The sequence below is a fragment of the Chaetodon trifascialis genome, chromosome 21, assembly GCF_039877785.1.
Source record: "Chaetodon trifascialis isolate fChaTrf1 chromosome 21, fChaTrf1.hap1, whole genome shotgun sequence".
In the NCBI taxonomy this organism is placed as follows: Eukaryota; Metazoa; Chordata; class Actinopteri; order Chaetodontiformes; family Chaetodontidae; genus Chaetodon; species Chaetodon trifascialis.
In genome coordinates, this window is record NC_092076.1 from 12,127,265 (window position 1) to 12,151,706 (window position 24,442).

The window sequence follows — 24,442 nt, forward strand, 5'->3', positions numbered from 1 at the left end:
CAATCACTTGATTGCAAGAAGGCTGAATCTCATGTGAATGTCAGTGGAATGGAGGGAAGAAGGTTACCTGATAGACTTCCTTGAGCTCAGATCCTCTGTTTACCATGAAGATAAACCCTAAAAATATACCTTACTTAATCTTCTTAAGGGGCGTGTGGTAGGAGTTAGTCTTTGACTGCCGGATTGACACACACACACCCACACACACACACGCTGAGTCAGACACAAAGTCTTACAGGGCAACTTAATAGCTGACATTCAATAGAAAGCTTGGACATCTTGACGTTTGCTCTATGGTTTCTCACTTGGAGTCGGTCTGCAGCCTGAACTGTTTGGCTGAAAACCTCGACAGAATGAGCGTGACGGGCCGTCTCAACCTCAGCAGCCTGGGCAGGATCTGCGGCTCCACTCACAGCAACGAGATGGTCGTCCTGGACCGGGTCAAGAGGAAGAACTCTGTGAGGCGCATGTCGATCATTGAGGATGGGGAAATTGCAGAGGTTCTCTACCTCATTCCTAAACAGTCCATGATGGAGCAGCTGCCGTTCCTCAACCCCAACGACTACATCCTGTGTGAAAAGTTGGCCGCCATACCTGCAGAGATGGCAGGTAATGAATAGTTTACCCCCCTATGTGGTTGAAATTGCCATTGCGCTCTGTAACTTGGCCATAAAATGTTATGTAGATGTGCCATATGACAAAAAGCAATTGATTTCCAACAGGGAAGGTGCTGAATATTGATTAGATTGAACAAGTTCTGAATAGATGAGTACTAGCTGTTTTATGTTTCATGCAAAATCTACGTGTCTCGTATTTTAGTGAAATAAGATTAAGAATACTGAAGCGCACTAACCTGCATTATTTTCACTAAAAATGTAGAAGTCAAGCTGTTCCACAAAGCATAATGCTGCGCACATGGAACATGATGTCTGCTCGGCTTTGTATTTATCACCACAACTGTCCCAGAAATGACTTTGCATCCAACACACAATTTGCCTCACACTTAAAGTCGATATTGTGCCTCGTTTATAAGGTTTAATGATATCAAAGCTTATTGCCAACTGGTAATTATGCAGACTAAAAAAGCTTATTGTGTATTGGGGGACAACACACGTATTCAGTTTGCCAGTTTAAAAAAAAAAGGGGGGGGGGGGGGGGGTTAAAGCCAGAAATATCGGCAGCAGGTAATGTAATCACTGAGTCATCTGAACTGAACTGCAGTCCCATCATGGATACACAAATACTTTCTGCAGAGGAACAGAGGTTATTGTAGGTGACTGGCATCACCACCAGGGATGGACTGACCATCTGGCATAGCGGGCATTTTCCCGATGGGCTGACATGCTCTCTTATCTTTAATATTATTGGTGTGTGTGTGTGTGTGTGTGTGTGTGTGTGTGTGTGTGTGTGTGTGTGTGTGTGTGTGTGTGTGTCCCGGCCCGAATGTTGTTATTATTATTATTATTATTATTATTATTATTATTATTAGTAGTAGTAGTAGTAGTAGTAGTAGTAGTAGTAGTAGTATGTGCTTGTCCCGGTCGGATCCGTGTCTGGTCCCGGGTCGGACCGACCCAGAAATTTCCCGGGACCGACTGGGACCGACCCGGAAATTTCCCGGGACATTGCCGGACCGACCCGGGTAAGTTCTAGACCGATCCGGGAATGTTCCGAGTCAGACCCGGCTCAGATGCTGAAAAACTGATTCATACCTTTAATTCAAGCTGACTCGACCCAGCTGTTACCATCATTATTATGTGTGTCCCGGATCGGATCCAGCCCGGGTTGTTGACCTTCTTCTTCTTCTTCTTCTTCTTCTTCTTCTTCTTCTTCTTCTTCTTCTTCTTCTTCTTCTTCTTCTTCTTCCTCTTATTATTATTATTATTATTATTATTTATTAATAGCGTGTCTGTGTTCCGGGTCAGATCCCGGGTCGGGTCCCGGCCCGGGTTGTTGTTGTTATTACTATTATTATTACTATTATCATCATTAGTGTGTGTCTCTCTGTGCGGCTCGGTACCAAATGGCCCACGGACCGGTACCAGTGCTGAAGATGTGCTGATGAACTTACGGGTATGATGTATTGATATAAGGTGTCCATAAACAGAGTGTCTCACCCTGAAGTGCGCAAAGTGCAGATACGCGTAGGGGGACCTTGTTCTGAAGTCCTCCAGGATCTGTCTGCCGGGGACAGGGAACTGCAGCGCGGGGAAGTGCGCCCTGCACTTCTTCTGACTGGGCGCTCTCATCATAACGTACCAGTAGACGCGGAGATCCCGGTTTCCTGCAAAGGACGGTTCTTCATGTGTGCTGCTGCTGCTGCTGCTGCTGCTGCTGCTGTACAGCATGCAGTATCTCACGCTGTCCCTATAAGCCGGTGCAAGCGCAAACTCAATTCCAAATAATGGCTCGATTACGTCCACCTCTCTGCTGCGTAATAGTCCAAAGCCAATCCATACGCAGCCGTGAGGTGCATGAGCTCCTCCTTAGGGAAATTTCTGAAATTGTAGTTTTCATATTGTGCGGCTGACATAAAAACAAAGGTCAAAAAAGCAACATCGCGTAGCCTCGTGCGCAAAATTCAACCATGATAAGATAATATCCGACATATTAGTCTGCTTCCTCTGTCGTCTTCTCCGGACCCGGGTATTTCTAATGCCATCATTTCAATGGAATCTATTTGGAGTCCTCTGCTTTCACAAAATGTGGCACGCTCTCCTGGGGTCATATCAAGTTTGAGTCTTAAAAATCGGGGCAACAAACGCTAATTTAATGCATGTCAACATCGGCACAGGCCATGGTGCTGCAAGGATGAGAGTATTTCCGAATAATCTTTTAAATTTTAAATTGTAATTCTAACATGGGACGGACACTACTGTAGTCGTAAATGACCAGAAACATTGAAAATCATTCATGTCGATAAGGTGGACCAGATTTTAGATATCTTTCACTGTAATGCAAAGATATAGCATCACCACAGATTTGAAAAGCATCATGGAACTGAGTAAATTCCTAAACAATAAAAGAATAAGGTCAATAATAAAATCTGAACAAGTATATGGTATCTGTATGAGATTTCCATCTGTTAACGCTGATTTAACAATTGTTAGTCGTGCTGTTTGTAGCCGTTACTTTAAATCTTTCACCATAGATTTAAAACAATAGCTAATGTTACACCATTTCCACCATTATAGGATGCGGCTCCTCCGATCACAGAGGCTTAACGAATCATTTCTTCCCGGCATTTTTCGGTCAGTTTCGCTGTCCACACCAAGCGTGACGTCATTTGATGGCGTCACACGACCACGTCTCAGCATTGAAAAATAATCGCCCAAGATCAAAGGCCAAATAAAAGAGCTCAAGATCAAAGGCGATTATGTTTGCTTTGATGTTAGTTTGATAAAAAAGCATTCTCAGAGTACCAGTGCCATACTATAGAGAGAAATTGAATTAGAGAGAGACGTTTCATCACATACTAGCTTATACGCAAACAATCCAATGGCAGAATACTACAGACAGAATGACAGAGATACTCTGCGCCACTCCAGACAGAGCAACCTTCTCAAGGCTCGCAAGGAGATGCAGCAAGAAAGTCCAACGAGTTCCATCCACCTCCCACCCATCTCCAAACCACCCGAATACGCCCCAGCCACCATGAATAGAGACAGCACACCTCGTGAAACCTCTAACGTTTACATATCTGTTGGTGGATACGTACTGCCTCAAACTTTAAAACGCACCCCTGAAGATTTTCTCAGTTACATCTATGGAGGTCGCGGATTTGACAGTCCTCATCCTCCTCTTGCTGCAGAGGAGGTGGAAAGTGAGACAGACAGGCAGTCACCTGTTGTCATGAACATGTTTGAAAAGTGTCACAACGAAGGCAAGATTCGGAGGTTTGAGTCTCAAGTCCAAGTGCTCAATGATGCTTCAAGAAATCTTGAACAGCAGGCCTTGAACGCACGGCAAAAGGAACGTGAGAAGCATCAAACAAAAATGGAACAGCGTCTGGATGACGAACGGAATGCAGAGGCATTCGCCGCAGAGATGAGACTGAAGGCTCAGCAGAGGAAAGCATACATCATGCATAATGAGCAGATCAATGCCTCCCGCAGAGCTGCCATTCATGCCCGCCTCCAGCGACGGAAACCTGAGGACTATGATGCTGCAGTGAGGCTTAAAAAGAATGATGAGTGGGACCACGACTTCCGACAGCATACTCAGCCTATACTCCACAAGGCCTCTGAGGACCTCAGGAAGACAAGAGAATACTATAACGGCAGCTCAGGATCCATCCACCTCCCACCCATCTCCAAACCACCCAACTACGCCCCAGCTACCAAGGATGCAAACACTACCACTGAAGATGGTCTCAGCCGCATCCTTGCAGATACCAGACTTGGCAGGCCTCATCCTCCGGATACTCCCCGAAATGGCACCCCAGGTGCAAAGAATGGATCCAGAGGAAGATTGCCTAAAACTGAGGAGAAGAGTTACACATCTGGCAGACCTCAGCCTCGGAATATTCCTCTCACAGGCACGCCAGCTGCAATGAAAATGAACAGAAGAGTTCGTGAAACTCCTAACGTTTACATATCTGTTGGTGGATACGTACTGCCTCAAACTTTAAAACCTAAACCTCCACCCGACGGGAACCCCACATTATGGACCGCTCTCGAAAGATGGAGAATGTAGGCTGATCAACCATTGCATATTCTCCTCATGTGTATGGATTTACTCTGGGAGCTCCAGTTTTCTCCCACTTAACTATTCAAAAAATATCAACATCAAGTCACTTGAAATCAAGACTTGAAATTTGCAACTACACCAAAACCAAAAACAGTAATAAGAAATAGACAATTAATTTGGACAATAAAGAATAGAGAATAGATTCTAAATAATAAACTAAAATATTAAATCATGTAAACCACAAAACAATAAGAAATGTATAATAATAAAAAAAATGAAAATAAATCTGAACTTACGTCATTGAAAATTGCTTTCAAGTGTATGTTGTGTATGTTGTTTCATGTTACAGTTTAACTGCAGTTAGACTGAGTGCTGTGTTCACGTATGTAGAAATCCAGTTTCAAAAAGATATCAAATAAACAAAATGGAACTAGAGCAAGAAATTATGACAGTAGGTCTGTGAGGCTGTTAGCCATCTTAATTTAGTGAGTTAGCAGAGAATATTGAATCTCCATGAGGAATCTTGATAGTCTAAGTTTGGTAGATGCTTGTGATGGTCCAGAAGAAGTCTGGTTAAACACTTATTTTCCTTGTACAAGTTGATTGTTCAGAAGTCAACTTCAAGATGGTACAATAAATCACTTCTAGCAATAATTTGGAAGGAGATAACTTCAAATTTATGTCTCAGGAGTTTATTGCTGTCATTTCTATCAGACACTCTTCGGCCTTGTTTCCTTGTGTCTGCACGTTCTTAAAAATATTGCATGTTTTGAAGCTCACAGAACAATGAAGTTCACATGTTAATTGCATTGAAGTTTGATGTTTTAAATATTTCAAGCTGATTAATTGAATTATTGCCTACTAATTATGCATGTCTACTATAAGCAGTAGGAATTTTAAGTAACCCCATGAGCAGAATATTAGTGTAATATACAACAATCACAGAAATATACTGCATTCATTTTTACTATAACAGACTGCGATATCGTTCAAAAGTATGATGGCTGTAGAATTACAATGTAAGGCTGGTGTTTAGTGTTAGTGAAATAAGATGAAGAATACTGAAGCGCACTAACCTGCTTTATTTTCACTAAAAATGTAGAAGTCAAGCTGTTCCACAAAGCATAATACTGTGCACATGGAACATGATGTCTGCTCGGCTTTGTATTTATCACCACAACTGTTAATGATTGAGCCCAGAAATGACTTTGACACACGTATTCAGTTTGCCAGTTCAAAAAATAAGGGGGGGGGGGAGTTAAGAAATATCGGCAGCAGGTAATGTAATCACTGAGTCATCTGAACTGAGCTGCAGTCCCATCATGGATACACAAATACTTTCTGCAAAGGAACAGAGGTTATTGTCTGTGACTGGCATCACCACCAGGGATGGACTGACCATCTGGCACAGCGGGCATTTTCCCGGTGGGCCGACGTGCTATTTGGGCCGATAGTCGGCCACTTTCGCTTTGGTCTAGCCGGCATAATGCTTTCGGCCCAGAGGTTATGCGGCCCATAGGTTATTAAATTCACTGACACTTGACGGAACTCATCTCGCCCAATCATATCATGAAACACTTCCCTCATTTGCGTCGGTAACGTAATCTGTTAGGATCTCCGAAAATGGACTGGAGAGAAAACGAAAAGGGAAAACTACGAGACAATTGAAGCTGGCTCTTCAAGCCAACGCTGCTAAATGCGCAAAATTTCTGATATGTTTGCCACGTCAGGGTCTTCATCAGCTACTGGATGTCCCAGAACAGGGACATGCAGTAAAACCTGCGTTAAACTGGACTGCTTTCCTCCTTTCTGACAGGAGTCCAACACACAACAGCAACACCGACGCTCTCTCTCTCTTATCTTTAATATTATTGGCGTGTGTGTGTGTGTGTGTGTGTGTGTGTGTGTGTGTGTGTGTGTGTGTGTGTGTGTGTGTGTGTCCCGGGTCGGATCCCGGCCCGATTGTTGTTGTAATTATGATTATTATTTTTATTATTAGTGTGTGCTTGTCCCGGTCGGAACCGGGTCTGGTCCCGGGTCGGACTGACCCGGAAATTTCCCGGGACTTTACCGGGACCGACCCGGAAATTTCCCGGGACATTGCCGGTGTAACGGAGTTACTATGTGGTGAGATACCACTTGCCACATATAAACTCATCACACAACACAGGAACTTATTTATCCCAGGGCAATTAAATGCAGCACCCCTGTGGATTAGGGTCGCGCATCCCGGGGGACAGCAGCAGTCGGACCTTGCTGTCTCCCTGGTAGGTGCACGAGTTACAAGCTCTGGCATGTGCCATATTAATTACTTAATTTTAAGGGGTGATTTACGTTGTCTTATATAAACACATAGTTCCCGTAAGGTTGAGCATATCTCTTTTGTTTTCTTATAAAAAGTTGACTGTTTTTATTTTTTTTTTCGTGTTCACAAAATTGGCTAGGGCTACACGTGTAACTAACGTGCATTTTCCTTTCATTTTACATTTTCTAGACGTATATGTGTGTGTGAGAGAGCGGACCGAGGCTGACTGTATATCATTTTTTTCTGCCAGATACGAAATAAAGGGCGAGTTGCCAACAGTGAGGGTCTTCGTTAAATAAATTACACAACGCAACGAGAGAAAGAGAGTACAACACCGCTACACCGGGACCGACCCGGGTAAGTTCTAGACCGATCCGGGAAAGTTCCGGGTCGGAGCCGGGTAGGTACCGGGTCGGATCCCGGGTCAGATGCTAAAAAGCTGATTCATACCTTAAATTCAAGCTGACTCGACCCAGCTGTTACCATCAGTATTATCATCAGTGTGTGTCCCGGGTCGGATCCAGCCCGGGTTGTTGATCTTCTTCTTCTTCTTCTTCTTCTTCTTCTTCTTCTTCTTCTTCTTCTTCTTATTATTATTATTATTATTATTATTATTATTATTTATTTATTAATAGCGTGTCTGTGTTCCGGGTCAGATCCCGGGTCGGGTCCCGGCCCGAGTTGTTGTTGTAATTATTATCACTATTATCATCATTAGTGTGTGTCTCTCTGTGCGGCCCGGTACCAAATGGCCCACGGACCGGTACCAGTGCTGAAGATGTGCTGATGAACTTACGGGTATGATGTATTGATATAAGGTGTCCATAAACAGAGTGTCTCACCCTGAAGTGCGCAAAGTGCAGATACGCGTAGGGGGACCTTGTTCTGAAGTCCTCCAGGATCTGTCTGCCGGGGACAGGGAACTGCAGCGCGGGGAAGTGCGCCCTGCACTTCTTCTGACTGGACGCTCCATCATAACGTACCAGTAGACGCGGAGATCCCGGTTTCCTGCAAAGGACGGTTCTTCATGTGTGCTGCTGCTGCTGCTGCTGCTGCTGCTGCTGCTGCTGCTGTACAGCATGCAGTATCTCACGCTGTACCCAAGAAGCCGGTGCAAGCGCAAACTCAATTCCAAATAATGGCTCGATTACGTCCATCTCTCTGCTGCGTAATAGTCCAAAGCCAATCCATACGCAGCCGTGAGGGGCATGAGCTCCTCCTTAGGGAAACTTCTGAAATTGTAGTTTTCATATTGTGCAGCTGACATAAAAACAAAGGTCAAAAAAGCAACATCGCGTAGCCTCGTGCGCAAAATTCAACCATGATAAGATAATATCCGACATGTTAGTCTGCTTCCTCTGTCGTCTTCTCCGGACCCGGGTATTTCTAATGCCATCATTTCAATGGAATCTGTTTGGAGTCCTCTGCTTTCACAAAATGTGGCACGCTCTCCTGGGGTCGTATCAATTTTGAGTCTTAAAAATCGGGGCTACAAACGCTAATTTAATACGCAGGAAGAAGTGCCACGATTTTCTTACACGAAAAGCACAATCAGAGTACAAAAACAAAGCCAGTTTCTTACTCCCAACACAGCAGGTTGTTTCTGCAGGAGGTCATGCAGCTGCCCTTTGTCGTCGGGTAGGAACTCTGAAGCCTGGTAACATCGTATCCTCAGCGGCTCTCGACAGCTGCCTCTGCGTCGCTCCTCATCAGCTCCACGGATGTGCATGTCAACATCGGCACAGGCCATGGTGCTGCAAGGATGAGAGTTTTTCCGAATAATCTTTTAAATTTTAAATTGTAATTCTAACATGAGACGGACACTACTGTAGTCGTAAATGACCAGAAACATTGAAAATCATTCATGTCGATAAGAGCTACGGGTGGGCTTGGGCGGGCGTACGCCCGCCCAGATTGACAGCTTGCCCGCCCAGTCAGAAATTCAAATTAAAAAAAATTAAATAAAACGATTTCACAGTTATGTCCCATATTATTAAAAACTCACTTGTTTGGGTCTCTGGTGCTGCCACACACATACAAAGTGTGAAACAAGACCGTCCGCGCTTTTTGAGTGAGATACGGATCTCTGTCAGCACCCTGCCTACAGCTTCCACACAAGCCGTTTGAATTCGGCGCTCGGTGTCTCTCCACCCAGCGCCACCTTCTCACAGATCCGCTGTTAGGTTATCAAAAGCACTGTGTTATGAATCATGTCCCGGCGTTGTTCTGTTAATGGCTGTAAAGAGGAGCACAAATTGCACCGTGGACTGAATTCATTTTTCAAGGCATGGAGGAGCATGCCATGAACTCTTTTTGGAGTTTAAAATATAGATATTCATTAATAGTAAAGGTGCATAAACTGCGTTCACATGTTTCCTCCACTCCAGCCATCCACTTCGTTCATGTCAGACAAGACGATTTCTCTTCCTTCCTTCAAACTCCATTTAAACTGCATGTTTAACAGCCCAGTTTAAGAATAAGAATAAGAATCGGGGGTTAAGGCCCAAACCCCCTATTAGGTAGGTGCTGAACACTTTCTAGCGTAACACAGTAGTGATGTGTCGGTCGTGTGTTGGTTTGAAGTAAACGATTGGAGCCAGAGAGCGAGCCGCTTTGGGATTTTTTTTTTGTTTGTTTTGTTTTCGTATTTTTCTCGACTTTTTTTTTTTTTTTTTTTTTTTTCGTTCAAGTCGCACGTGATTGGTCAAATACTTGATGTGTGGTGGCTTCAGTGTGTGTGTGTGTGTGTGTGTGTGTGTGCAATAAAGCGCGCGCACACCTGCCGAAGTGGCGATCAGGCCCGCCCAGACTTAATCCACGCCCGCCCATCTGTCACGTTCTGCATCCGCCACTAAGGTGGACCAGATTTTAGATATCTTTCACTGTAATGCAAAGATATAGCATCACCACAGATTTGAAAAGCATCATGGAACTGAGTAAATTCCTAAACAATAAAAGAATAAGGTCAATAATAAAATCTGAACAAGTATATGGTATCTGTATGAGATTTCCATCTGTTAACGCTGATTTAACAATTGTTAGTCGTGCTGTTTGTAGCCGTTACTTTAAATCTTTCACCATAGATTAAAAACAATAGCTAATGTTACACCATTTCCACCATTGTAGGATGCGGCTCCTCCGATCACAGAGGCTTAACGAATCATTTCTTCCCGGCATTTTTCGGTCAGTTTCGCTGTCCACACCAAGCGTGACGTCATTTGATGGCGTCACACGACGACGTCTCAGCATTGAAAAATAATCGCCCAAGATCAAAGGCCAAATAAAAGAGCTCAAGATCAAAGGCGATTATGTTTGCTTTGATGTTAGTTTGATAAAAAAGCATTCTCAGAGTACCAGTGCCATACTATAGAGAGAAATTGAGTTAGAGAGAGACGTTTCATCACATACTAGCTTATACGCAAACAATCCAATGGCAGAATACTACAGACAGAATGACAGAGATACTCTGCGCCACTCCAGACAGAGCAACCTTCTCAAGGCTCGCAAGGAGATGCAGCAAGAAAGTCCAACGAGTTCCATCCACCTCCCACCCATCTCCAAACCACCCGAATACGCCCCAGCCACCATGAACAGAGACAGCACACCTCGTGAAACTTCCAACGTTTACATATCTGTTGGTGGATACGTACTGCCTCAAACTTTAAAACGCACCCCTGAAGATTTTCTCAGTTACATCTATGGAGGTCGCGGATTTGACAGTCCTCATCCTCCTCTTGCTGCAGAGGAGGTGGAAAGTGAGACAGACAGGCAGTCACCTGTTGTCATGAACATGTTTGAAAAGTGTCACAACGAAGGCAAGATTCGGAGGTTTGAGTCTCAAGTCCAAGTGCTCAATGATGCTTCAAGGAATCTTGAACAGCAGGCCTTGAACGCACGGCAAAAGGAACGTGAGAAGCATCGAATAAAAATGGAACAGCGTCTGGATGACGAACGGAATGCAGAGGCATTCGCCGCAGAGATGAGACTGAAGGCTCAGCAGAGGAAAGCATACATCATGCATAATGAGCAGATCAATGCCTCCCGCAGAGCTGCCATTCATGCCCGCCTCCAGCGGCAGAAACCTGAGGACTATGACGCTGCAGTGAGGCTTAAAAAGAATGATGAGTGGGACCACGACTTCCGACAGCATACTCAGCCTATACTCCACAAGGCCTCTGAGGACCTCAGGAAGACAAGAGAATACTATAACGGCAGCTCAGGATCCATCCACCTCCCACCCATCTCCAAACCACCCAACTACGCCCCAGCTACCAAGGATGCAAACACTACCACTGAAGATGGTCTCAGTCACATCCTTGCAGATACCAGACTTGGCAGGCCTCATCCTCCGGATACTCCCCGAAATGGCACCCCAGGTGCAAAGAATGGATCCAGAGGAAGATTGCCTAAAACTGAGGAGAAGAGTTACACATCTGGCAGACCTCAACCTCGGAATATTCCTCTCACAGGCACGCCAGCTGCAATGAAAATGAACAGAAGAGTTCGTGAAACTCCTAACGTTTACATATCTGTTGGTGGATACGTACTGCCTCAAACTTTAAAACCTAAACCTCCACCCGACGGGAACCCCACATTATGGACCGCTCTCGAAAGATGGAGAATGTAGGCTGATCAACCATTGCATATTCTCCTCATGTGTATGGATTTACTCTGGGAGCTCCAGTTTTCTCCCACTTAACTATTCAAAAAATATCAACATCAAGTCACTTGAAATCAAGAAATTCGCAACTACACCAAAACCAAAAACAGTAATAAGAAATAGACAATTAATTTGGACAATAAAGAATAGAGAATAGATTCTAAATAATAAACTAAAATATTAAATCATGTAAACCACAAAACAATAAGAAATGTATAATAATAAAAAAAAATGAAAATAAATCTGAACTTACGTCATTGAAAATTGCTTTCAAGTGTATGTTGTGTATGTTGTTTCATGTTACAGTTTAACTGCAGTTAGACTGAGTGCTGTGTTCACGTATGTAGAAATCCAGTTTCAAAAAGATATCAAATAAACAAAATGGAACTAGAGCAAGAAATTATGACAGTAGGTCTGTGAGGCTGTTAGCCATCTTAATTTAGTGAGTTAGCAGAGAATATTGAATCTCCATGAGGAATCTTGATAGTCTAAGTTTGGTAGATGCTTGTGATGGTCCAGAAGAAGTCTGGTTAAACACTTATTTTCCTTGTACAAGTTGATTGTTCAGAAGTCAACTTCAAGATGGTACAATAAATCACTTCTAGCAATAATTTGGAAGGAGATAACTTCAAATTTATGTCTCAGGAGTTTATTGCTGTCATTTCTATCAGACACTCTTCGGCCTTGTTTCCTTGTGTCTGCACATTCTTAAAAATATTGCATGTTTTGAAGCTCACAGAACAATGAAGTTCACATGTTAATTGCATTGAAGTTTGATGTTTTAAATATTTCAAGCTGATTAATTGAATTTAAAGCCAGAAATATCGGCAGCAGGTAATGTAATCACTGAGTCATCTGAACTGAGCTGCAGTCCCATCATGGATACACAAATACTTTCTGCAAAGGAACAGAGGTTATTGTAGGTGACTGGCATCACCACCAGGGATGGACTGACCATCTGGCATAGCGGGCATTTTCCCGGTGGGCCGACGTGCTATTTGGGCCGATAGTCGGCCACTTTCGCTTTGGTCTAGCCGGCATAATGCTTTCGGCCCAGAGGTTATGCGGTCCATAGGTTATTAAATTCACTGACACTTGACGGAACTCATCTCGCCCAATCATATTATGAAACACTTCCCTCATTTGCGTCGGTAACGTAATCTGTTAGGATCTCCGAAAATGGACTGGAGAAAAAACGAAAAGTAAAACTACGAGACAATTGAAGCTGGCTCTTCAAGCCAACGCTGCTAAATGCGCAAAATTTCTGATATGTTTGCCACGTCAGGGTCTTCATCAGCTACTGGATGTCCCAGAACAGGGACATGCAGTAAAACCTGCGTTAAACTGGACTGCTTTCCTCCTTTCTGACAGGATTCCAACACACAGCAGCAACACCGACGCTCTCTCTCTCTCTCTCTCTCTCTCTCTCTCTCTCTCTCTCTCTTGTCTTTAATATTATTGGGGTGTGTGTGTGTGTGTGTGTGTGTGTGTGTGTGTGTGTGTGTGTGTGTGTGTGTGTGTGTAGCGGGTCGGATCCCGGCGCCGATTGTTGTTGTAATATTAATATTATTATGCTTATTATTATGCTTATTATTATTATTATTATTATTATTATTATATTTATTATTATTGGTGTGTGCTTGTCCCGGTCGGATCGAGCCGGAAATTTCCCGGGACTTTTCCGGGACCGACCGGGAATTTAACCGGGACTGACCCGGAAATTTCCCGGGACTTTACCGGGACCGACCCGGAACTTACCCGGGACCGACCCGGAAATTTCCCGGGACATTGCCGGGACCGACCCAGAACTTAACCGGGACCGACCCGGAAATTTCCCGGGACATTGCCGGGACCGACCCGGGTAAGTTCTAGACCGATCCGGGAAAGTTCCGGGTCGGACTCGGTTAGGTACCGGGTCGGATCCCGGGTCAGATGCTGAAAAACTGATTCATACCTTTAATTCAAGCTGAATCGACCCAGCTGTTACCATCATTATTATCATCAGTGTGCGTCCCGGGTCGGATCCAGTCCGGGTTGTTGATATTCTTATTCTTATTTATTAATAGCGTGTCTGTGTTCCGGGTCAGATCCCGGGTCGCGTCCCGGCCCAGGTTGTTGTTGTAATTATTATCACTATTATCATCATTAGTGTGTGTCTCTCTGTGCGGCCGGTACCAAATGGCCCACGGACCGGTACCAGTGCTGAAGATGTGCTGATGAAGTTATGGGTATGATGTATTGATATAAGGTGTCCATAAACAGAGCGTCTCACCCCGAAGTGCGCAAAGTGCAGATCACGTAGGGGGACCTTGTTCTGAAGTCCTCCAGGATCTGTCTGCTGGGGACAGGGAACTGCAGCGCGGGGAAGTGCGCCCTGCACTTCTTCTGACTGGACGCTCTCATCATAACGTACCAGTAGACGCGGAGATCCCGGTTTCCTGCAAAGGACGGTTCTTCATGTGTGCTGCTGCTGCTGCTACAGTGCAGCATGCAGTATCTCACGCTGTCCCTAAGAAGCCGGTGCAAGCGCAAACTCAATTCCAAATAATGGCTCGATTACGTCCACCTCTCTGCTGCGTAATAGTCCAAAGCCAATCCATACGCAGCCATGAGGGGCATGAGCTCCTCCTTGGGGAAATTTCTGAAATTGTAGTTTTCATATTGTGCGGCTGACATAAAAACAAAGGTCAAAAAAGCAACAGCGCGTAGCCTCGTGCGCAAAATTCAACCATGATAAGAGAATGTGGCAATGCGACGAGGGTTGGATTTATTTATTTCTGTTAATAAGTGTTCGACAACGCCACCTAGGGGAATTTCATCCCCAGGAAATATTTCAGAGGGGAAACGCCTCTCTAATACTGTAAACAAGGTCACACCGGTACGAGAGACACAGAGACTGACGGATTCCAAAATAAAATATAAAAGAAAAAGTTTATTAACAATATTTCAAAGTTTACAATGTTGAACCAATCTCAGTGATGATGCAAGCAAGATTACAACAACAATAATGATAATAATAATAATAATAATAATAATAATAATAATAATAAGTAAATTATTGCACAATCCTCTGGGGCCACTTGACCGGTTGGTTAAGTTTGCCAAAAAAAGTGCATGTGCTGTAACGGGCTGAGGGCTCACCAGGCGGAGACACCTGAGAGGGAGGGGAAGGGTCCTGATGAGGCACACCACACGTGAAGAAAAAAAGAAAGCACACACCATCAACGGACACCCATGTGCACTACTGTACAGGGAGTGAGGGGACCGCCACTGCAGGGATCAGTCAGTCGCTCGCCACACCAGCCCAACAGCTCCTGTCCAACAAAAGAGGCAGATATTAGTCAAGGCAAGGGGCAAGAAAAAAACAAAACCAAGCCAGAAACTGCCCCGACACCACACTAGGCTGGGCCCAGGAGGTCTCCACCAAGGTTGATTGTACTTTTGTTGATATAACAAACAAAAAATAAACAAAAAATAGGAAACCAAAACCTATGCAAAAATAACTGGATGACTAAACACACACACACACAAAAAAAATCTATAGAAAACAACAGCGGTCACAAAATTCACCAATGATCGAAATAATTATCTAATTACAATACAAAGAAACAATAATCAACCAATTCTTAATAAACTGCTGACGTGGATCAGTCCTCTCGGTGCAGCTTAAGTCCTATGCTGCATTCATTTCCTCCACATGAGCAGCACTGCATACAGTGCAGCCAACACTTGAGTTTCATCCAGATTGACTCACTCCAGGTGTGTGAAACTCTAAGCACCCGTGCACACACACAATGATGATGACAAAAAAACAAAACAAAAAACAAATGTAAGAGAACAATAAGCTTGCTGAGGTGGACCCAAGACAGAACAGGTGGACAGAACAGCAGCAGCAGCGCAGCGGCCCACGTCAGAGGAGGAGCCACCTGCTGTGACACACACTAAAATTAATACGTGAATTGCAATTAGATGGATGAAAACAATCACGCATACATACCCGTGAGTGAGGGCGCAGCGTCACCGGCAACAGGAGAGATAGCCACCAACCAACCACCTTTATAACTGCTAACAGCAAACAGAGACCAGAGTCACATAACGTGCAGCCCGACAGAGCGCACGAGACACGCCAGACACAAACGAGCCAGCCTACCTGAGGGTTCCCAACGCGGTGCGCAGATTATTGCGCACTGCTCCAAGGCCACGCACTCCCAACCCCCGGCCAGAGTACAGGCCAACTCTGCCGGAGAGCAGAAAGCGCATCAGACACGGCACCAATAAGAGCCAGAGACGCAGTAATAGTGTCCGAGCCTACCTGGCAAAGTGAGCAGAGGAGACGCGCCGACCTACGTCTCAAGACAGCCACGTGTATCAAACTCTGCCAAGCCAAACCACACTGCCGACACACACACTCAGGTTTCCGGATGAGGTGGGAGGATGCACATCTCAGAGGCGCAGCCCTCACCCCATATATAGCTATGGCTGGCCTCACCCAGTAAGCTGGTGAAATTGGATAATTGCTCCCAGCCCAGTGTCACTCAATGGGCGGGGAGCAAAGGGGCAAGCCTACACAGCCATTCACCTGACCCAGCACATACACAACATGAGTGGAGACGGGCTGTGCCGTCCTGCCACAAAAATATCCGACATATTAGTCTGCTTCCTCTGTCGTCTTCTCCGGACCCGGGTATTTCTAATGCCATCATTTCAATGGAATCTGTTTGGAGTCCTCTGCTTTCACAAAATGTGGCACGCTCTCCTGGGGTCATATCAAGTTTGAGTCTTAAAAATCGGGGCTACAAACACTAATTTAATACGCTGAAAGAAGTGCCACGTTTTTCTTACACTAAAAGCACAATCAGAGTACAAAAACAAAGCCAGTTTCTCACTCCCAACACAGCAGGTTGTTTCTGCAGGAGGTCATGCAGCTGCCCTTTGTCGTCGGGTAGGAACTCTGAAGCCTGGTAACATCGTATCCTCAGCGGCTCTCGACAGCTGCCTCTGCGTCGCTCTTCATCAGCTCCACGGATGTGCATGTCAACATCGGCACAGGCCATGGTGCTGCAGGGATGAGGGTTTTTCCGAATAATCTTTTAAATTTTAAATTGTAATTCTAACATGGGACGGACACTACTGTAGTCGTAAATGACCAGAAACATTGAAAATCATTTATGTCGATAAGGTGGATCAGATTTTAGATATCTTTCACTATAATGCAAAGATATAGCATCACCACAGATTTGAAAAGCATCATGGAACTGAGTAAATTCCTAACAATAAAAGAATAAGGTCAATAATAAATCAGAACAAGTATATGGTATCTGTACGAGATTTCCATCTGTTAACGCCGATTTAACAATTGTTAGTCGTGCTGTTTGTAGCCGTTACTTTAAATCTTTCACCATAGATTTAAAACAATAGCTAATGTTACACCATTTCCACCATTATAGGATGCGGCTCCTCCGATCACAGAGGCTTAACGAATCATTTCTTCCCGGCATTTTTCGGTCAGTTTCGCTGTCCACACCAAGCGTGACGTCATTTGACGGTGTCACACGACCACGTCTCAGCATTGAAAAATAATCGCCCAAGATCAAAGGCCAAATAAAAGAGCTCAAGATCAAAGGCGATTATGTTTGCTTTGATGTTAGTTTGATAAAAAAGCATTCTCAGAGTACCAGTGCCATACTATAGAGAGAAATTGAGTTAGAGAGAGACGTTTCATCACATACTAGCTTATACGCAAACAATCCAATGGCAGAATACTACAGACAGAATGACAGAGATACTCTGCGCCACTCCAGACAGAGCAACCTTCTCAAGGCTCGCAAGGAGATGCAGCAAGAAAGTCCAACGAGTTCCATCCACCTCCCACCCATCTCCAAACCACCCGAATATGCCCCAGCCACCATGAATAGAGACAGCACACCTCGTGAAACTTCCAATGTTTACATATCTGTTGGTGGATACGTACTGCCTCAAACTTTAAAACGCACCCCTGAAGATTTTCTCAGTTACATCTATGGAGGTCGCGGATTTGACAGTCCTCATCCTCCTCTTGCTGCAGAGGAGGTGGAAAGTGAGACAGACAGGCAGTCACCTGTTGTCATGAACATGTTTGAAAAGTGTCACAACGAAGGCAAGATTCGGAGGTTTGAGTCTCAAGTCCAAGTGCTCAATGATGCTTCAAGGAATCTTGAACAGCAGGCCTTGAACGCACGGCAAAAGGAACGTGAGAAGCATCGAATAAAAATGGAACAGCGTCTGGATGACGAACGGAATGCAGAGGCATTCGCCGCAGAGATGAGACTGAAGGCTCAGCAGAGGAAAGCATACATCATGCATACTGAGCAGGTCAACGCCTCCCGCAGAGCTGCCAATCATGCCCGTCTCCAGCGGCAGAAACCTGAGGACTATGACGCTGCAGTGAGGCTTAAAAAGAATGATGAGTGGGACCACGACTTCCGACAGCATACTCAGCCTATACTTCACAAGGCCTCTGAGGACCTCAGGAAGACAAGAGAATACTATAACGGCAGCTCAGGATCCATCCACCTCCCACCCATCTCCAAACCACGCAAAAACGCCCCAGCTACCAAGGATGCAAACACTACCACTGAAGATGGTCTCAGTCACATCCTTGCAGATACCAGACCTGACAGGCCTCATCCACCGAATATGCCTGTCACAGACACCCCAGCTACCATTAATAGAGACAGCACACCTCGTGAAACCTCTAACGTTTACATATCTGTTGGTGGATACGTACTGCCTCAAACTTTAAAACGCACCCCTGAAGATTTTCTCAGTTACATCTATGGAGGTCGCGGACTTGACAGTCCTCATCCTCCTCTTGCTGCAGAGGAGGTGGAATGTGAGACAGACAGGCAGTCACCTGTTGTCATGAACATGTTTGAAAAGTGTCACAACGAAGGCAAGATTCGGAGATTTGAGTCTCAAGTCCAAGTGCTCAATGATGCTTCAAGAAATCTTGAACAGCAGGCCTTGAACGCACGGCAAAAGGAACGTGAGAAGCATCAAACAAAAATGGAGCAGCGTCTGGATGACGAACGGAATGCAGAGGCATTCGCCGCAGAGATGAGACTGAAGGCTCAGCAGAGGAAAGCATACATCATGCATAATGAGCAGATCAATGCCTCCCGCAGAGCTGCCATTCATGCCCGCCTCCAGCGACGGAAACCTGAGGACTATGATGCTGCAGTGAGGCTTAAAAAGAATGATGAGTGGGACCACGACTTCCGACAGCATACTCAGCCTATACTCCACAAGGCCTCTGAGGACCTCAGGAAGACAAGAGAATACTATAACGGCAGCTCAGGATCCATCCACCTCCCACCCATCTCCAAACCACCCAACTACGCCCCAGCTACCAAGGATGCAAACACTACCACTGAAGATGGTCTCAGCCGCATCCTTGCAGATACCAGACTTGGCAGGCCTCATCCTCCGGATACCCCCCCGAAATGGCACCCCAGGTGCAAAGAATGGATCCAGAGGAAGATTGCCTAAAACTGAGGAGAAGAGTTACACATCTGGCAGACCTCAACCTCGGAATATTCCTCTCACAGGCACGCCAGCTGCAATGAAAATGAACAGAAGAGTTCGTGAAACTCCTAACGTTTACATATCTGTTGGTGGATACGTACTGCCTCAAACTTTAAAACCTAAACCTCCACCCGACGGGAACCCCACATTATGGACCGCTCTCGAAAGATGGAGAATGTAGGCTGATCAACCATTGCATATTCTCCTCATGTGTATGGATTTACTCTGGGAGCTCCAGTTTTCTCCCACTTAACTATTCAAAAAATATCAACATCAAGTCACTTGAAATCAAGACTTGAAATTTGCAACTACACCAAAACCAAAAACAGTAATAAGAAATAGACAATTAATTTGGACAATAAAGAATAGAGAATAGATTCTAAATAATAAACTAAAATATTAAATCATGTAAACCACAAAACAATAAGAAATGTATAATAATAAAAAAAAATGAAAATAAATCTGAACTTACGTCATTGAAAATTGCTTTCAAGTGTATGTTGTGTATGTTGTTTCATGTTACAGTTTAACTGCAGTTAGACTGAGTGCTGTGTTCACGTATGTAGAAATCCAGTTTCAAAAAGATATCAAATAAACAAAATGGAACTAGAGCAAGAAATTATGACAGTAGGTCTGTGAGGCTGTTAGCCATCTTAATTTAGTGAGTTAGCAGAGAATATTGAATCTCCATGAGGAATCTTGATAGTCTAAGTTTGGTAGATGCTTGTGATGGTCCAGAAGAAGTCTGGTTAAACACTTATTTTCCTTGTACAAGTTGATTGTTCAGAAGTCAACTTCAAGATGGTACAATAAATCACTTCTAGCAATAATTTGGAAGGAGATAACTTCAAATTTATGTCTCAGGAGTTTATTGCTGTCATTTCTATCAGACACTCTTCGGCCTTGTTTCCTTGTGTCTGCACGTTCTTAAAAATATTGCATGTTTTGAAACTCACAGAACAATGAAGTTCACATGTTAATTGCATTGAAGTTTGATGTTTTAAATATTTCAAGCTGATTAATTGAATTATTGCCTACTAATTATGCATGTCTACTATAAGCAGTAGGAATTTTAAGTAACCCCATGAGCAGAATATTAGTGTAATATTAGTGAGGGGATTATAATCAGAGGAAGATTCAATGTAAAATAAAAATGTTTAAATTTAATGTATTTTTCTCCCGGTCCTTATTTTAAATAGGTCATGAAAAATATCAATAATTATCGATATCAACCAATATAAAAGACTTATATCGCAATAGAGTTTTCAGCCATATCGCCCAGCCCTACTAATAATAATCAGGGATGGACTGACCATCTGGCATAGCGGGCATTTTCCCACTGTACTTTTTTGTAGTGTCAATAAATTACAAGTATTTAATGTGTCCACTCTCACTGATTCCTGTTAACTCATTGCATGGCTTAAGGTACGTGGCTTTAAAGAGTTTCACAGTTGGTATGCACATTCAAGAGACCGAAAAGACTGAAAAGTTGTGTGTTATTGAATGTGGTGGGCTGGTATGGTCCAAAATGCCAGGGCCAATTTTTTGTCCCAGTCCACTCCTGATCACCACAGATGAAGGAATTTAACACTGATGGAGCTCAATTATTTCAAAATAAGACATCTGAGCACTAAATCAACACTACATTACAACATACCAGTACATGTCCAATTTGCTGCAGGATTTAAATACTATCTTGTTCAGCATGGTCAAGGTCATGGTTCAGGAGCACGAGAGCACTTCATGCCACTCCTACTGTCCTCTTTGTTTGAGGACACACACCCACACACACACGCTCCAGCCCTCCGTGTTTTTGGACCACCCCCTTTTCCTTGAGACCAGCAGTCCGGTCAGTCCCTGTCCTCACTCTGAGCCGGTGCAGTGAGCGCTCCCACAGACCTGTAGAAACCAACTGTCATGAAAGAAAAAGGTAGACATTTTGGAGACTGTGTGAGTGTGTGGATGAGTGTGTGTGAAGGGTGTCTGGTTGTGTATGTTGATTTTATGTTTGTCTTTGTAACTTTATGATCTGTTAGCAGCTTGTTATGAAGTCAGAAAGGACTGCTCCTGAAGGTAGCGTTATGATATTTTTCTGTTATACATTGTGTTTAAACTGCATGTTATTTGTAATTTGGTTCGCCTCGGTTGGCGTTTGGCTGTGTGAAAGATCTGGTGTTCTCAAAACAAAATGACATGAATTTATGCTTTTAGAGGTTTTGACCCGTTAAGATTCTCAAACCGCCTCCAAATCTAGAAACTGAATTTGTAGATGAAAACTGTGGCTGCCAAGTGGGGAAAAGTGCACACACAGCTGTTACAGCTAATCGTAGAGCATCATGGTTAGGTAAGAGCAGCATGTGATTTTAGCAAAACCTCTGAATGAAGCAGTGTTTTGAACTCTTTATTCTATTTTACAGCCACAGGAAAAGATTTAGCCGAGTAGTAAACTGCTGTTGGGTCAGTAAAAGTCTTATTTCACTAAACTAATGGCAGATAAAAGGGAAGTGAGATAAAAGCCTGATACTGTAGTGTGATGTCCTGAAGAAACTCCTGAAACTGCTCCACTGATGGAAATGGAAGTAGTTTATCCGAGCGTTTACACTCATTTCTCAGTTGTGAAGCATTTTTACGTAATATTAGTGATGGTGAATGGACACATGCTGTAGTCAATTCCAAAATACCCCAAATTAAGTACTTTACAAATAGAAATGAGAGGCTGTGCAGGATCATTCTTGGTGAATTAAACCTGCATGTGCCTGCAGGTGCATGACCTCAGAAAATTCAGTAAATTTACTCAAAATCTTTGTACCTAAAAATATTCAAGGCAGCTAAAAGCTCTTAATGTGAAATCTCTCATTCATTTAGCTCTTCTTCTTCCTTAGCATGAGAATTTCAAAGCTATTTATTCATATTTTCTAACAATGGTAAGGGAAATTATTGTTAACACACACACAATGACCAAACACAGCTTGTAGCCCATGTAAATATGACCTCACTGTATTATATCAAGCATATTTTACATTGCATTGCCTTGGACTTATATAAAAATAGACTTCTGTACTTCTAAATCAAAAATTCTTAAAATAGACACTCCCTCACTTCTTACACACACACACACACACACACACACACACACACACACACACACACACACACACACACACACACACACACACACACACACAGATGCAGATTTTCATAGCTGGAGATAGCGGGTTGTGTGATTAGCTGTTCGTCTCAGGTTTCTCTCCATTTGCTGTCTTTCTAAATCTACCATTCGCTAATACTTGACACCATATCAGCTTCACATTCTGGGAGAGATCAAGAAAGAGTGGACAGCATTTGGGACTCTTCAGACATTTCCACACATCAGTTTTACCGTTGACACAGGAGCAAAAACTAAAGGCACACAATACAGGAGAATATCAGACAAATATTGTAGTGCACTGTAAATGTACACCTATATATACAAAAAGCAGTTTATTATAGCCTGTCCTTGTCCATCAGTTGCAACAAAACAAAGCTTTCAAACATTTCTAAGCCACAGCATAAACTCTGTGCATGTCCCCATGACAAATATCTGAGGCGTTCTCAGCACAAAGGCCGGTTTGGCTGCGTATTCACTCATTGTTGGAGTGCCATGGCTAAAAGCACGGGCTGCATTCCCATTAGGATTGGCAGAAATAACACTTATTTTTACAAGATTTGTTTTTTTAGATCTGATTTTAAACGAGGACAACTACACAGTGCCCCTCGTTTGCAAAGCCGAACCGAAACTGCTTTTTTTTTTTTTTTTGCTTCTATGTATAATTTCTATTGTTTGTAGCATGCAAAGATCACAATCCTGTCCTACAGCTGATGTTGTTGTGTGCATGTTTCTTAGATTTCTTATTTATTTCACTTCAGTCAACTTCTCCAGGATACGAGGTTGTGGGTTACTGCTCTGTATCAAAAGACTTTTTCATCACTAATACAGCCTGCGTTACAGCAGCTGGCCTGAAGTGGAAGTTTAAAACCACCACGCTGGTGCACACTGGTCTGGCTGGTCTATATATTAACCTCTGGGAGGCATGGTCTCTTAATCTAGTTTGTTACTACATACTTGTTACCACAGTGACAAATCTCTCCTGTTGAGGGGCAGACTTGGGGCCACATACCAGTGCTGCTTGAATCAGTTTTTTCAGGATTCACGAGGCTGAGAGGTAGCCGCAACATTTCCCCTTCCAGCTGGAAGTGAGCGGAAATCTTACTGTTTGGGTCAAATAAATGCAGACATCCATGTTAGTGCAGCTGAGATGATCTGAGGTTTATTTCCAGCTGTTCTTTAGCTAATGTGTAAATTTGTTTAAAGTGCATATGAAAGAAGATGAAGCACGTGTGTCTGTGTGTCTATTTGCGCGCTGTGTGTCCACACACTGGGAGACGGAGTGCTCTCAACGTGCCACATTCTTTCCTCTCTCTCCTCCGCTAATCACATTCAAGACCTTTCAAGTGGGCTGTGATTAGATTGTACAGGCATCCACTGCTTCTGCCGCCGTGTAAACATGAAGGAGATAGAAGGAGAAGGAGTGAGCTTTCCTGCTACAGTATGAGACAGAGTTCGGCAAACAAGCGCAAACACTAGTGTTGAATATTTAGTAGTCCTATACGTCTTGGTGAGCTCTTGTCTGTCCTTGATTACTTTGATCTACAGATTACTGTGACTGTGCATGTTTCTGTGCCAAAGCAAAGCGTGTCTATGGATTACTCTCAGTTACGTAAGCACTGACAGGACAGTTCTGAGCGGATGTTTATTGTAACGAACTGCTCAGGCAGAGAGGGGTAACCTGCAGGCCGAATTTTTTGATATGAACCCGTTCTTAGCCATGCGAGCAGCATGTCAGCAGGGCCAGCTGGTCAGTCAGTCCACCGCTTTGGTCCATGAAGTACCTGAACAACAGCAGTGAAATTTCATCCAAACATTCATAATCTGAGGATCAATCCCAATGATGTTGGTGACTTTTCCTGAAGCAGGTCAAAGTTCACGTCTTCCGTGCAGCACCTACTAGAAGGATTGGTACAGACACTTAAAGTCCCCAGATAATGCATAGTAATGCCTTTGGTGATGCCTTGATGTTTCCTCTAGCACTACAGGTGAATTGCTATAAAACTTGGTGCAGACATTGATATCCTCCTCTGGATGTGATATATTAACACTGGTGATTCCTTCGCTTTCCATATTGTCA

At 43.8% G+C, this 24,442-nt stretch overlaps 1 protein-coding gene across 3 annotated transcripts in view; it reads left to right on the top strand.

Moving 5' to 3' along the window:
• Positions 1-217: 217 nt before the first annotated feature.
• The window catches only part of LOC139349918 (actin-binding LIM protein 1-like), a 34,799-nt gene continuing 10,574 nt past the window's right edge, over positions 218-24,442 (top strand). For 2 of the 3 annotated variants that reach the window (XM_070990975.1, XM_070990976.1), the window contains exon 1: positions 218-609. In XM_070990975.1, coding sequence (XP_070847076.1) covers positions 294-609 — 316 coding nt within the window. In that variant the 5' untranslated portion in view covers positions 218-293. Of the gene's footprint in view, positions 610-21,050; positions 21,148-24,442 lie in introns of those variants that run through there. The other variant, XM_070990977.1, reaches the window with a different exon arrangement.